Here is a 16,251-nt window from a genome sequence, read left to right as displayed (position 1 = left end):
CCGATCCCACAATCCCAGTGCCCTTTTCCTTCATCCCAGTCATCCGGGTTTCCCATATGCAGCCTCTGTTGGAAAATGTTTTCTCTCGCATTATTCTTTGTTGACGGTTCCTTGTCGCATAGTCCTCAATGTTCCTCCTCATTAATTAAGTTATATTGTCATGAATATTAAAAAGATGATCTGAATCATTTTATTACTGATTTTGTGGATCTCACCTCATACGAAAAAAAATAACGGCAAAAGTTTTTTGTTAGTGCTTATTGATTGATTGAATTTTTATTTTTTTATTTTATTTGTCTTATTATTATTATTATTATTATTATTATTACTACTACACCTCTGATGTAATAACCTTATTGATTGATTGAATTCTTATTTTTCATTTTATTATTATTATTATTATTATTATTATTATTATTATTATTATTAATTCAATCTGGTGTAATAACCTTATTTATTGATTGATTGAATTCTTATTTTTTATTTTATTATTATTATTATTATTATTATTATTATTATTATTATTATTAATTCAATCTCTTGTGTAATAACTTGATTTATTGATTGATTGAATTCTTATTTTTCATTTTATTATTATTATTATTATTATTACTATTATTATTATTATTATTATTATTATGAATTCAATCTCTGGTGTAATAACTTTATTGATTGATTGAATTCTTATTTTTCATTTTATTATTATTATTATTAGTATTATTATTAATTCAATCTCTGGTGTAATAACCTTATTTATTGATTGATTGAATTCTTATTTTTTATTTTATTATTATTATTGTTATTATTATTATTATTATTATTATTATTATTAATTCAATCTCTGGTGTAATAACTTGATTTATTGATTGATTGAATTCTTTTTTTATTTTATTATCTGTTCTCATTGCTGCTGGACATGTAAATTTCCCAGCGGGAGCCATCTCAAAGGGATCAATAAAGTCAAGTCGAAGTCTAAGTCTAGTAGTAGTTTCAAGAGATGGGATACTCCAGTAGATATGAAAGTGAAAAGAAGCACATATTTCAGGGGTCTGACGTGAAGTCTTTATGGGCAGTAGGCCAATAAGATTATTTTATATTTAGCGTATTTACTGTATAATAGTATCCTTTGTTCAGTCAATTTTTTTTTTTCTTGTATTGTCACCATGTCCTGTTTCTGTTACATTGTTTCAATGTTAAGTATTTCAATCGGAAACACAAAATGCACTTTTGGCCCATTTTGGGTGCAACCTAAAAATTGGGACTGGCCTGGTTAGGCCAGTGTCTAAACTCTGAAGGTGGTTAATGCCCCGCCCCCAATACAGGCATAGTAACCACAGGCAATCGTGTCACCATTACTGTTGGAACCATGCGTTTTCAGGACGTTGTCAATGACAAATAACTTGTTCACTAATCGTCACTAATTTAATGTGTTTCTGATTCGACTTGGCTTATTTTTGATGATGAATCTGCTGGAGTTTGCTTCCATTTTCGAGCACTTTGTGACCGAGCGAAAATGTGTTCATTCCCGTTCAATGCGTTTAAGGTGGGCTCGTATGGTGGCAAACTGAAATACACAATCTCCTACGTGGCTGGTCCAAGAGGAACGCTGCTAGAAGATGCCGATGTGCAGATCATTGTGAGTGCACCCCTTCTTGCATACTTTTGCGCAAAGTTTGGCCATATTTCGCTTTTCTTAAACCTTCCTGATGTTTCTATAGGGAAATGACATCACTCTGGTCGCGAGACAAACCTGGCAAAGGAGGCAACAAGGCAGCAGAGAGACTCAAGAATTTGAAGTCGTCTTCACTGAGGTAAGAAAAACATCCCACAGACGATAAGCTGCAGTGAAAGTGGCGGAATTGCCCATTTTTCTGTCTCACTGATTTCCATCTGATGATCACAATCAAGTTGAGAGACCTTTGGTTCAACAAAGTCTTCTTCCAAGGCCCAATCATAGGGCAACTCACAATCATCCTTGCATCTCAAAAATTGTGAAGAGCAACAGTCTGTATTTTGCACATTTGATCTTCATTTCATCCCATTTGAAAGAAAGCATAAAGTGTGAACGCCTGTCATTAACTCAGTCACTCCCAAAAACGTATTTATACGTTTTTTAGGTTTTTGTTTGCTAGAGTTTTTGTAATGAAGGCTTTGATGCAGTTTCTGACCTGAAGTGGTCGCTTAAAGCGATGGTAGTTATTACAAAAAAAAAAAAAACAGCCAGCAGGTGGCAGGAAAGTATAAGAGATCAACCAGATCCGTGTTGCAACAAGCTCTTTTTTTTCCCAGTATTTTCAACAGGTTTGTAAATAATGATGAAACTTAGCTAATTCTAATGCTAACTGCTACAAAACATAAAAACAGAGAAAAAAATATATATAGCGTACTTTTTTGTGTTTTTTTTTTTTTTCCTGATGAAACAAGAGACACATTTTTCTTTTGGTCGGTTCCATGTTTTTATAGCAATAGAACATGAAAATGGCTGGGAGTGAATGAGTTAAGTGATAATTCAGCCACACATACGCATGACAATGATGTGATGTCAGTTTAAGGCAACTCAAGTTTATTGATATATATTATATTATATTATGTATTTATATTTAGAAGAGAGCTAAGTTTCATCAGTTTTCGCAAATCTATTTCAAATTGTAAGTAATTGAGCTTTTTTTCTACATGGCCCTGGTTGATCGCCTTTGCTCTGCTGCCACCTGCTGGCCGTTTGTGTAATAACTACCATTTCTGCAACCGTTCTTTGCCGTTGAGAGGCTGCATCAAAGCCTTCTGTATGCTCTAGTATAAAAAAAAAAAAACTAAAAAAAAACGTATAAATACGTCTTTGGGAGACTTAAGAGCATTAAAAAAAAACATATTTATACGTTATTGGGAGTAAATGAGTTAAAGAAAGTGAAAAGTAGCCTCTTTCTCATTTTGTGTCCTTTGTCATTTCCAGGACCACTGGCGTCGTCCCGACGGCATGCCCGCCACACGGGAGCACTTGCTGATGGTTCTGGCTGACCTGGACGACATCCTGATCCGAGCGTCCTACTACACCGAGATGCGCTCGTCCAGCATCTCCGACGTCAGCATGGAAGTGGCCGTGCCCAACTACAGCGGCCTGGCGCAGGCCCTGGAGGTGGAGCAGTGCCGCTGCCCGCCCGCCTACCAGGGTCTTTCCTGCCAGGTTTGTCCTCCTCGTATTTCTCACTTCAAATCAACCCGTGGAAGACGCCGGCTTCGTTTGAGTGCTCCCATCATCTGAATGTACTTCAGGACTGTGCACCCGGATACACCCGCACCGGCGGTGGCTTATACCTGGGTCACTGCGAGCTGTGTGAGTGCAACGGCCACTCAGACGCCTGCCACCCCGAGACCGGCATCTGCACAGTAAGAAACAGAAAATGACCAAAATGAGTCTTTGTAGGTGTGATGGATGCATGTCAAAAAATATTTTTCTTTCCAGAACTGTCTGCACAACACTCAGGGTGAGCTCTGTGAGCAGTGTGCTTCCGGTTTCTTCGGTGACCCCACTGTTGGCACACCAGAGGACTGCCAGCCCTGCGCCTGCCCTCACACTGACCCGGACAACCAGTGAGTTCTGGCACAGATGCCCGAGCGGCACATTCCTCCTCTATTTATAGCTTTTAAAGTCTTATACTGCTCACGTGTTCATGTTGACAGCACAGTCGACCTTCTTGTGAAATCTGGAGGGTCTGCACCTACTGTAGGATTCTTCCTTCTAAATCAAAATACTTGCACTCTCACTGATCCGACTATTTGCATTCCTCTTTTTAGAAAATTCACTTTTTTTTTTCTGTTGCAAAACATTTGGGCCATTGTTTTATGAGCAGGGTGAATGAGCTCATCCTGAAAAAAAAAAAAAAACTCAGTACATAAATAATAAGAACAAAAAATACAGTATAGAAATACAGTAAAATATTGTGGAAAATCTGTGGTGACCATGGTGGTTTTTCCTGGCTCAAATTGAGTCAGTAGTGGTATTACCCTGACTATGATGACTACTAGGTATCGGTATCGGTGCCAAAACCAGTGTTATTTTAAGGTATCGGTACTCGCGATGGGAATTCCAGGTCCAGAAAGTGGAAAAACCTGCCACAGTTTGGCTTTAGCTACAAGGTGCTTGCACTCAACCGGCAGGTGAACGAGGTCATTACAAGGAGGAGCACCTGTGGCTAAAGTCAAACTCTGGCAGGGTTTTTACTTTCTTGACCTGGTTTTCCCATCTCTGACCGATAACATTACGGGCCACCCTCCTGCAGCCATTTTACGATCAGGGACTAGAAGTGAGAAATTATATGTATACAAAGTTGCCATGGATTTTTTGCCATTTTTTTCAACTACAGTCATTAAAAAAAAATCATCCACTAGTACATATTAAATGGTAAATATAGTTCAGCGTTGCTGTAAAACACTATTATGTTAATTGTGTATTATATGTATATTATGTGGGCGGCACGGTAGTCGAGTGGTTAGCACGTCCGCTTCCCAGTTCTGAGGTCTCCGGTTCGAGTCCAGGCTCGGACCTTCCTGGGTGGAGTTTGCATGTTCTCCCCGTGCCCGCGTGGGTCTTCTCCGGGTACTCCGGTCTCCTCCCACATTCCAAAGACATGCATGGCAGGTTAATTGGGCGCTCCGAATTGTCCCGTCGGTGTGCGTGTGAGTGTGGATGGTTGTTCGTCTCTGTGTGCCCTGCGATTGGTTGGCAACCGGTCCAGGGTGTCCCCCGCCTACCAGCTGAGATAGGCGCCAGCAGCCCCCGCGACCCTTGTGAGGAATAAGCGGTCAAGATAATGGATGGATGGATGTATATTATGTGTTTTTGTGACTTTGACTTTATGACTTTATGATGGCGCAACACTGCAACTGCAGTTAAAATTAGGGATGCACGATAATACTATTTTCAACCGATGCGATAAACGAATAATTTAGAAAGTGCTGATGTCGATAACCGATAAGTAGGCCGATAATTGTTTGCAAAATTAACTTAAATACAAATATACTTTCGAGTCCTCTTATAAGTCGAATGATGGCAAACTTGAACACACTTGTACTTAACTCATTCACTCCCAGCCATTTTCATGTTCTATTGCTATAAAAACATGGAACCTACCAATCGAAAAATGTGACTCTTCTTTCATCAGGAAAAAAAAAAAAGTACGGTATATTTGTTTTATCTGTTAGAATTAGCATTGGAATTAGCTAAGTTTCATCATTATTCACAAACCTGTTGAAAATACTTGGAAAAAGAGCTTGTTGCAACATGGACCTGGTTGATCTCTTATACTTTGCTGCCACTTTCTGGCGTTTTTTTTTTTTGGTAATAACTACCATCTCTTTAAGCGACCACTTCAGGTCAGAAACTGCATCAAAGCCTTAATACAAAAACTCTAGCAAACAAAAACCTAAAAAACGTATAAATACGTTTTTGGGAGTGAATGAGTTAAAAATCTTCCACTCAGCACCGTGTTCCAACGATGTTTTGCATTTGCATTTTTAAGGGTTAGAACACCCGTGTAACTAGGGGCATGAAAACCAAATAAAAAGAGAGTGTGAGGAGAGGATTTTATTGATATCTCTGCTTCAAAGACAAGCAGTAACTCGTTTTGATCTTGCCAAAAACACAACGGTCATGTTTGAATGCAACAAAACACTGCAAGGGTAACATTTTGTTGAGACACAGTAAAGAAAACCCACACTGGCGACTGCCATATAGATTTGGGCCCAACTTGAGCCACAAATACAACTGATGGACCAACGTGACATGTTTATTATTATCGATGGATTTCTTTATTTATCTGGTTTATCTGTTTGTGACAGGTTCTCCCCAACCTGTGAGAGTCTTGGAAATGGAGGCTACCAGTGTACTGCCTGTCAGCCTGGATACACAGGACAATACTGTGAGCGGTAAGTAGTTTTCTCCAACACTAATTGCACTTATATAGTGCTTTCTACACCATATAGCAGCATGATTACTTCTCACAGTAGACTGTGTAGGTTCTCAGTAATCCAGTTCTCGGTAATCCACAACTCGACCCATCATACTTTTGAACAACCAAGAAGTGTCCAGTGTCCTGAATTCAACTTTTATAAATTACAACTTGTGTTCTCCATGTGAGATGATAACTTGCCAGTAATTCTTTTCTTATTTGCTGGTATACGGGCGTTCCAATTGTTCACTTGGTCTGATTTTCCCATCAACAGATGTGCTCCTGGTTATGTCGGCAACCCACAGGGGAGACAGAAGTGTCGGCCTCATGATGGTAAGATGACAAAAAAAAACATGCAGTACTCTCATAACAGGCACATTACATTATATTGAGAATCGGATTCCATTTTAAAAGTCGAGCTTTTGATAGGCTGTTGTCAGTGAGATTATTGTGGTTGTAGTTTATTCAGCACTGGCACTGTGAGTCTCCTCAAATGTTCTGTTTATCAGAAAACTATTTCCAGTTACGGTATATTTATCTGCATTTACTCTCCATACTCAACATCACAATTTAAAGAAAAACTTTCAGCTTGGAATGCATAGCATTAAATCTTAACTCGCTTGTAATGCATATTTGGATTTGACCGTAACTTTCGATGAAACATCAAGTGAGACATTTTCACAAACTCTTCTGCTCCTCATTTTGGTTTCTCTGCAGCTGCAGCATCCTTGGTGGTGAGGGTGTATCCAGAGAGGGTCCTGACAACCCAGGGCGGCTCCGTCACCCTGCGCTGTCAGGCCTCCGTGTCGACTCCGCACCACATCTACTGGTCCAGACAGGACGGACGGCCCATCTCGAGCAGCGCTGACCGACGCAGACAAGGTACGATCGCTTCAAACGTGTGCTGTGTGATATCGAGATATTTAGGACTCAACATTTCTTGACATAATTGATGTTTTTGGCCTTTACGCAGGAGCAGAATTGTACTTCTCCAATGTCCAGCCGAGCGATGCCGGTGTTTACATCTGCACCTGCCGGGACCAGCTCAGCACCAACAGGAGCCGTGCTGAGATTGTTGTGACAAGTGCGTATGAGTGGAGACGCGTCCTGTGCGCTTACAACATGCACTGACCACCAGTCACCTCGGGGATCGTTCGGCATCAAGATTATCTTCTATGTCACTGCTAACCTTTGTACACAGCAAAATCGCCAGTGTTAGATTAACACATGGGGATATATTCACGAAGAATGCGCTGCGTCAGGTAATAGCGCGAAATATCGCACCCGCAGTCTGCGCCAAGTTAGCCACCTAATGGCGAAGGATATTGCTCCAATCATATACCGGCGCAAACACGCCCACAAAACTGACAGCTTGGAGCAAATTTGCACCTGATTTACCACACATGGCAACGGATTTGCGCCAACAACATGGTTGTTATAGTAACAGTTGCCAGAAAGATGACATCATCAGAAAGCGAGGTTGGACCGAGAGGAAGCGTTTAGAGCGCCATTAAGCTGGAAAGAGCAAAGAGGACTGCAACGACGTCATTCGTTCATAAAGTACAAATTATTTGGTGCGATCGTTTTTAAAAAAAATACATTTTCAGAGGTTGGCGTGGGCTTACAGTATGCATCTGGTACGTAAAATTGTAAGCGTAAAATGCCTCCCCACCATTGCCGATCAGCCGTTACGTTATGTGTCCTAAAACAACATAGAAAAATGTCCCCCTCCCTCTCTCTCTCTCTCTCTCTCCTCTCTGCGTTAACAGCCATGTTTGGATATCGTTTCATCCCAACGAAGCACTTTACATTTTGGCTACTGATGACACAGCCTCAGGAGCAACTGGGGGTTCAGTATCTTGCTTAACTCATTCACTCCCATCCAATTTCACATTTCGCAATCCCGTTCACTCCCGGCTGTTTTACTAGATTTTGACTGATTTTGCAAGGCCCACAGAATATTGTGTTCTATTGCTATAAAAGCATGGAACCTACCAAAAGAAAGATTAAAGTCTCTTCTTTCATCAGGAAAAAAAAAAGTATGTTTCTATCTGTTTCCGTTTTGCAGCAATTAGCATTAGAAGAGAGCTAAGTTTCATCAGTTTTCACAAATCTACTTAAAATTGTAAGTAATTGAGCTTTTTTTTTTCTAGATGGCCCTGGTTGATCTCCTTTGCCACCTGCTGGCCGTTTGTGTAATAACTACCATTTCTGCAACCGTTCTTTGCAGTTGAGAGGCTGCATCAAAGCCTTCTGTATGCTCTAGCATTAAAAAAACGTATAAAGACGTCTTTGGGACACATAAATCATTTAAAAAACGCATTTACACGTTATTGGGAGCAAATGAGTTAAGGATACTTTGACATAGTCACACAAGCCTGGGATTGAACCCGTGCTCTCAAGGTGTGAGACGACCAATCTATCACTGATCCTTGCCACCCTATGCGAGTGGATGTATCGCTATTGAAATGTTGACCGCGCGCTGGAAAATTGGAACTTCTCTCCTTCGCCGGTAATGAGGGTGTGGTCAGTTTAACACTGAAGGTATTCAGGTGACGGCCAACATCCACCCCAACACTCAAGGACATTTACTCTGACAGTGTAACTTTTTATCCTAACAGTGCTTACTGCATATTTGATCAGACGCTGGAAATTTAACGCGGACCGATTTGCTGTTCGTCCCTGTATTAGCAACTCAGCATTTTCTTCTTTATTCAGGCATCCCAACCAAAGCCATTGAGGTGACAGTCGAGGAACCCAAAGCTCAAACAGTCAGGGTGGGGTCGACTGTGAACTTCATCTGTACAGCAAAGAGCAAGGTAAGAATGACCACTCGCTTTTGCACGCTTTTTAATCTGAATCTGAGTCAAGTCAGAAAATGGCAAGCGTTTGTTTATCATGGCGAGCGCCTTGAAGTTTTTGCCTTTCTTTTCAGTCGCCGGCCTACACGCTGGTGTGGACCCGGCAGGGCAACCGGAAGCTTCCCAACCGGGCCATGGACTTCAACGGCATCCTGACCATTCAGAACGTCCAGCCGGACGACGCCGGCGTGTACGTCTGCACGGGCTCCAACATGTTCGCGATGGACGAGGGCAATGCCGTCCTCTATGTGCCAGGTTTGTGATCCTTGGCACCGTTAGCATCCTCCGCCATACAATCAGCTCTGAACCCCCCTTACCTGCTTCAGCATGAAACGCCGCTTGCTTCTCTGCTTTTTGTGCTCTGCGAACACTCGGCTGGCGACTGGCTAACAACAGCGTAAGCTTGCAGCCCTAACTTCCAATAGTTTTTTTGTTCTCGACATTTTCTCATATGAGGTGCGTTTCCATGACCCTTTTTTTTCGCAAAAATAAAAGCGATATTGTACAATTTAATAAATTCGAATTGTCGGTGTTTCCATTGAAGAGAGTTTCGCTTCTGAGGCGCAATTCTCAAAATGTCCCGTCTCGCGAGACCTCGCTGTTCTGTCGGAGGTGCTCATGATGTTTACGGTAGACGGACGCCCGGTGTAGTTATATTACTTTAAAAAAACACTCACCCCTCATCGGGCGGCTTCGGGCATTTAGTGTTGGTGTTGTTGTGTGCGTTCCTCGGCAGTCGGCAAGCAGTTCTGACACCAAAGCGAGTGGCACCGCAGGGTGACCCAAAAAGATGCGTAGCCAGATCTTCTTGGATAAAAAATGCATTTTTTAACGAATGTCTTTTCTGTTGCAGTACGTGAAAGGTGAACCTATGGATGATCATTTGCAGCTATAGTTGCCCTGAAAATGTCTTGGACAAATCAGCAGAAGATATTCTCCCTGGAGACCGATTTTGCGACAAAATTTTGCGACAGAGTGTACAGATTCCGTTTCCATTGTCGCAACTTTCCATCCAAATCAACGATTGTTAGTTGGATGAAGACGTTCAGAGAGCATGGGACTGTAGTGGGCCTATGTTCTAAAGCCACAGGGGGAACTTATTCAGGAATGCAGGAAGAAGAGTGCAAGGACAGGAGAAAACATTGCTGCAGTGAGGGACTCAGTAGGACGCAGCCAAGAACTCGGAATCACTGCGGCGTGTTCTTACGTCTGATCTGCACCTACACCCATACAAGATCCAAATCAAGCAAAAATTCACTGATGCTGACAAGGAAAAGCGAGTAACAATGTGTGAAGGCTTCTGTAATGTGCTTGAAAATGATGAAAACTTTCTTGAGAACGTTTGGTTCTCAGAACTGAACTCTGAACTTCTTCATCCAACTAACAATCGTTGATTTGGATGGAAAGTTGCGACAATGGAAAAGGAATCTGTACACTCTGGTATGATTTTGTCGCAAAATCGGTCTCCAGGGAGAATATCTTCTGCTGATTTGTCCAAGACATTTTCAGGGCAACTATAGCTGCAAACGATCATCCATAGGTTCACCTTTCACGTCCTGCAACAGAAAAGACATTCGTTAAAAAATGCATTTTTTATCCAATAAAATATGTCTACGCATCTTTTTGGGTCACCCTGTACTTCCTGTAATCCTAAAATGTTGTTGTTGTTCCCATGCAGAAACTGGGTAAAAGGCGGTTTACAAGTTGTTAAAAGTTTCTGATGTTTTCTGCTCTATTAACCAGACATGGCAGGACAGGATTTCAAGCTCTCCTCTCCTTCACCTTCTCGAAGGAGTCTAGCTCGATTACACCTCTCTCTCTTTTGACGTGCAGCGTGTAAAACTAAAATAGAAAACCGAAATGAATCATTCTCAAAACAAATAGTAATTGCAAGTTTCATAAAAATACACACAAACAACGTGTTACAGTCCTTTCCTTTTCACATGACTACTAATGCGCAAAAAGTGTTTCCATGACACTTTTGCGAAATACTTCTTTTTCGATACGTCTCAAAAACCACCTCATGAGAGCGCAAAAACTGTTTTTTTGCGATATTTGAGAGTTTTTTGTTTTGTTTTTTTTCGCAAATCCGGTGTTTCCATTACCAGCTTGCTTTTACGAAACGTGCCTTTTGCGCAAAACTCTGAGGGTCATGGAAACGCACTTATTGTCACAGCCCGTCCAGCTCTTCCAACTTCATTTTTATTCTTGCTTAAGTGCAACTGTCTGATTCAAGGAACTTTCAAGGAACTTTCAAGGAACTTCCTGCTCTATCTGCATTGATACAGCTTGTGGGTTTTTCTAATTCATACTTTGGACCAGACGTTTTTACCGCATTGATAATGCAGTTTGACAAATTTACTAATGGGCACTCACCCTTGACAAGAGCGCTCCTTTATCAATTCTCTGCTTTTTTTTTTTTTTTTCCCATATGGGTTGAATAAATCGGTGGTGGTTCATTTGCTAATTTAAGGCTACTACTATCAGGGTGTTGAATTCTTTGAATTTTGGGCTCCTTGGTGTCCGACCTGCCAGAGCTGTATAGTGTCATGGTGAGGAGGAATTTGGAAGGCCCAACAGATGTTTTAGGGACGATCAAAGGACTTTCTCGAAAGAGCAGCTGAACGACACCCAAGTATTCCTTCATCAATTAGTTGTGATTTCAAATCATCAAGGTCACGGATGCTCGTGACCCAAACGGTGCTGTCGGCCACGCAGGTGGCAAAACTTGGGTTTGATTTGTTGTTGTTGTTGTTGTTGTTGTTGTTGTAATGTTCCTGTCATCATCTTTGTTTCCCGAGTGACGGCACAAGTCGCACTTACGGCGCATTGATCGGTTGTTTCGTGTCTGACTTGAGATTCAGAAGAAGCATTAAAACAATGATGATATTATCATCTTCAAGGTTGTTTGTTGACTGACATCTTTGACTGAAATGTTGTCGTGACGTGTTTCCATGTGGCAAATGTAACAAGCCGCCAATCTTGTTGATGCTTCGTTTTAGCCCATATGCTTTTTATTTGCATCACTTTGTTTGTCCGTACTCACTGATGCCTTGTTTGTCATAAAGTTTGCAAATATGCCAAAAATTGCTTCAATAAATGTGTTTTCGATATATATATATATATATATATATATATTGGGGGTGTTAAAAAAATTGATTCGGCGATATATCGCGATACTACATCGCGCGATTCTCGAATCGATTCAATAAAAAAAAAATCAATTTTTTTTTTTTTTTTTTTTTTTTTTTTTTAAGAGCTCAGAATTGTTCATTCGGTAGTCTTACCGATTCAACGTCTTATCATCATTGCCTTTTTTTTATTTCTTTTTTTTGTGTGTGTTTGAATCGATTTTTAAACTTCAATTTTTAATGGAAAAATATTCAACAAAACGTCTGACTTCGGGTTAGGATTCACACCTTGAGCATGGAAGAATGTTATATGAACGGAACATTAAGCCTTAATATTTTATTTTAATGCTGTTCAAACATGAAACAGATTACAACCTCTATAAGACTGAAATTTCAGATAAATAAATAATACATTTTCATATAAATCTTACACTCTACAAGCTTACTGATTAGTATTTTCTAAATTTGAATGAAAAAAAATCGCAACAATCGACTTATAAATTCGTATCGGGATTAATCGGTATCGAATCGAATCGTGACCTGTGAATCGTGATACGAATCGAATCGTCAGGTACTAGGCAATTCACACCCCTAATATATATATATATATATTTTTTTTTAAAGATGTCACATGTAACGTCCACATGCTAAATTGTTTATGTTTGAATTTGTAATATTTATGGTGACTATGAAAATATTTGGTGGAAATATGAATTAAAGTGATGGTAAGGAATTTTTTTTTCTGTAATTGTTTTTCTCATAATTACAAAATGACCACAAGCTGTATGTTTGTAATGGCTGCAATGTAACACAATATTTTCTTTTGATGTGTCTGAAATGGCTTGTTGTGACTAACCTGCATGTCTGGCCATGACCTGCATATTCATCCCATTATCATTCTCTGTGTGTGTGTTGAAGCATTGTGAGAAATGTTTTCATTGTCGTACAATCCATTTTTTTAAATGGTGTTTTACCTTTATTTTTTACAATTTTATTTATTGGCCACTCCGGAGTTAAACAAGCCTGATGCAACTCGCATCAACACGCACAGTTGACCTAAATTCTCAATTTACAGGTGTCAGAGGTAAGTATGAATAACAGAGACCAAAATTCACAAGTCAGATGGCATGGAACTTTTCAACAAATCATGTGATATGCATATTTAGCACCATAAATTATTTGAGGATACCTGGCATGAGATATCGTGTTCATCCACAACCCTCCGTTTATATCAGTGCTTCTCAATAATTTCCTGTCATGCCCAACCAGCGACTATAAATAGTATCATTTGTCCATAAAATTGTTCTAAGCACACCTCTGCATAACGCTGTATCCTTAATAACATAAAAGAGAATTAAAAAAGAAAGAAATATGGACCCAGCTTACAACAAAGAATAACTATTAACTGTAACAGAAAAGATTTAAAGTGCATCTGAAATAAAAAAATATATAATAAAATCCTTAATTAAACTATAAACATTTTTTGACTGACCATGTCAAAACCATATGACACGGAAAAATAAAATTACATAAAATCAAGAAACAAAAAATGCATTCAAACCGATCACCAACATTAACTCAGGAGCACAATATTTAAAAAAAAAAAAAAAAAAAAAAACTTTAACCTGCAAAACAAAAATATATAAAGTAATTTGTGTTGATTTTTGTTTTTTGTTTTGCTGTGTGCAAAGCGCGCATGCTCAGTGCAAACAAAACCCGTACACCACTGAGCGAATGCTCCCTGCGCACGCTCTGCCAATAATGAGCGCCACTGCCCCCTAATGTAGTGGAGGTGCAATTGCACTTTAGTCGAGGACAGTAAAAAAAATAAAAAAAAAATAAAAAGCATGTTCCTCGAGGTCAAACGCGCCCCCCTTGATGGAGCCTCGGGCCCCCCCACTATTTGAGAAGCACTGGTTTATATTTACAGTAAGTAGAACTGCGAGAATTTTCCTTTTGAATGCACCTTTCCTATTTTTACAGCATACCAGGAACTCCCAAAGTCTACCTGGCTCGATCCTGTGAGCATAATAATGCCAGTTCACTTCGATACTTTCATAACATTTTGACATTTATGTTTGTCCTCGTAACTGGAGAATGTCTCACGCAGAGACCAGGAGGTAAACGACCCCAAAAACTGACCTGTCAGTTGACCTGTAACCTTCCCTCTCCCTTCCCCCATCTCTTAGAGGCCTCACAGACACAGATGTTTTACACAGCCTATGAAATGTTTGAAGGACACAGAAAGCGTAAGTGGGCACGCACGGTTTTCACTCTCCTCGGAAGAACGCTCATCTCTCGCATCTCTCTGCATTTGCATGCGCTCATCTACACGAGGATGTCGTTTTTGGCCTGGCAGGGCCCATGCACAATCAACTGCGAATTGGTTTTAGTCCATGACATGTTCTAGATCAGGGGTGTCCAAACTTTGTTCATTTGAGGGCCACATACAGAAAATCAGAAGGACGCAAGGGCCACATCATGTTATGAAGAGAAATTGTGTTTAGTCCTCAAAATTGTACAAATAATTGATTTGTGCTTTTGCATATTTAGAAAAATGCTACAATATATAAACCAATTTATTTGTAATATGGCAGTAGGGTTATTATAGTTTTGGAATTTTTTATTTTAGTTAGTTTTTATTACTTTTCAGGGTGGTTCTGTTAGTTTTTATTAGTTTAGTTCTTTAAAAAATGCTTAGTTTTTGTTTAGTTTGTTAGTTTCAGTATTAGTATTAGTTTTTTTTTTTTTTAATGTGTATTACTCATGAGCAATATTTAAAAAAAACACCATGGGAGCAACGTCATCTGAAGGTGCTTTTCTATTGGCTGCTGCTAGATGACGTCACTTCTGTGCGACATACTTTCAAAAGTCATTATTCCGGTTTATACCACAATAAATCCACTAAAAATCACATTTAAAATCATCCCCAAAGGCTCATGCATTAAATTAATTACTAAAGACTAAAACAAAGGACACGTATAGTTAATTTTAGTTACTTTTGTAAACATAAAATGTAGTTTCAGTTAGTTTTGTTTTTTTTTAAAAGCATTTTCGTTTTTATTTTATTTCGGTCACAATATTGTTTTTTGAATTTTAATTTTTTCATTAGTTTTTGTTAACTAAAATAACCTTTAGTGGCACCTGTTTTTCGATACCCTCCCTTCTTACTTTGACCATCTCCAAACATTTTTTTATTGTTTGTCCTAAAAATTGTACAAATAATTTATTTGTGCTTTTGCATATTTAGAAAAATGCTACAGTATATAAACCAATTTATTTGTAATATGGCAGTCGGGTTATTCTCGTTTTGGAATTTTTCATTTTCGTTTTGAGTTTTGTTTTTTTAAATTTAGTTAGTTTTAATTAGTTTTCAGGGTGGTTCTGTTTTTATTAGTTTTAGTTATTTAATAAATGCTTATTTTTAGTTTAGTTAGTTTCAGTATTAGTTTTAGTTTTTTTTTATGTGTATTACTTGTGCGCAATATTTAAAAAAACGCCACGATGTCATTATTACGGTTGATATCAAAATAAATCGACTAAAAATCACATTTAAAATCATCCCCAAAGGCTCACGCATTAAATTAATTACCAAAGATTAAAACGTTGCACATTTCTCCTATAATTTGTTTTATTTTAGTTAGTTTTGTAAGCATAAATTGTAGTTTCAGTTAGTTTTTTTTTAAAAGCATCTTCGTTTTTATTTTATTCCATTAACAAAATAGTTTTTTGAATTTTAGTTTTTTTTTTCCGTTTTAGTTAAATAAAATAACCTCTAATAGCAACAGTTTTTCGTTCATACTTTGACCATCTCCAAACATTTTTGTTTTTATTTTATTTGAACTGAGTCAAATGCCATTTTTAGCATATGTCGCGGGCCACTAAAAAAAGGCACAGCGGGCCGCAAATGGCCCCCGGGCCGTAGTTTGGACACCACTGTTCTAGATTGTACATGAGCTTTACCGTCTCTCTCCTTTTGGTTTATGCGGCTCTATCCCCCTTGTAGGGAATTTTACACATCAACCCTTTCCAGACAACTCCTCATGAATGTCGAGTTCACTTTCATTTACTGAGTGAGTTTTTTAATGGTCAACCTCTGGAAACATTTTTGAACGTCAGGCAAACAGAGCTGCAACACATTCAACATAAAGTTTCCAAAATGTAAGCATATCACATATGAAAGTGGACCCTTGGAATAAGCATAATTCATTCCAGGAGACTCTTTGATTCAAATAAATGTTTACATTAGATGGATGGAAAAGAGCATAACATGTACAAAATGTTTTTACAGTGAGTAACATTTTATCATAGTTA

General features: G+C 39.0%; 1 protein-coding gene across 10 annotated transcripts in view; it reads left to right on the top strand.

The window, feature by feature from the left end:
- Positions 1–16,251, top strand: part of hspg2 (heparan sulfate proteoglycan 2) — a 153,736-nt gene that overhangs the window by 95,641 nt on the left and 41,844 nt on the right. For 8 of the 10 annotated variants that reach the window (XM_077512043.1, XM_077512050.1, XM_077512046.1 and 5 more), the window contains 12 exons: positions 1,544–1,636; positions 1,719–1,811; positions 2,951–3,181; positions 3,271–3,384; positions 3,461–3,588; positions 5,836–5,922; positions 6,220–6,278; positions 6,663–6,827; positions 6,919–7,029; positions 8,664–8,764; positions 8,881–9,061; positions 14,127–14,186. In XM_077512043.1, coding sequence (XP_077368169.1) covers positions 1,544–1,636; positions 1,719–1,811; positions 2,951–3,181; positions 3,271–3,384; positions 3,461–3,588; positions 5,836–5,922; positions 6,220–6,278; positions 6,663–6,827; positions 6,919–7,029; positions 8,664–8,764; positions 8,881–9,061; positions 14,127–14,186 — 1,423 coding nt within the window. The remainder of the gene's footprint in view (positions 1–1,543; positions 1,637–1,718; positions 1,812–2,950; positions 3,182–3,270; positions 3,385–3,460; positions 3,589–5,835; positions 5,923–6,219; positions 6,279–6,662; positions 6,828–6,918; positions 7,030–8,663; positions 8,765–8,880; positions 9,062–14,126; positions 14,187–16,251) is intronic. The other 2 variants (XM_077512051.1, XM_077512048.1) reach the window with 1 other exon arrangement.

The sequence above is a fragment of the Festucalex cinctus genome, chromosome 2 (assembly GCF_051991245.1).
Source record: "Festucalex cinctus isolate MCC-2025b chromosome 2, RoL_Fcin_1.0, whole genome shotgun sequence".
In the NCBI taxonomy this organism is placed as follows: domain Eukaryota; kingdom Metazoa; phylum Chordata; class Actinopteri; order Syngnathiformes; family Syngnathidae; genus Festucalex; species Festucalex cinctus.
This window is presented reverse-complemented; position numbering and strand designations above follow the sequence as displayed.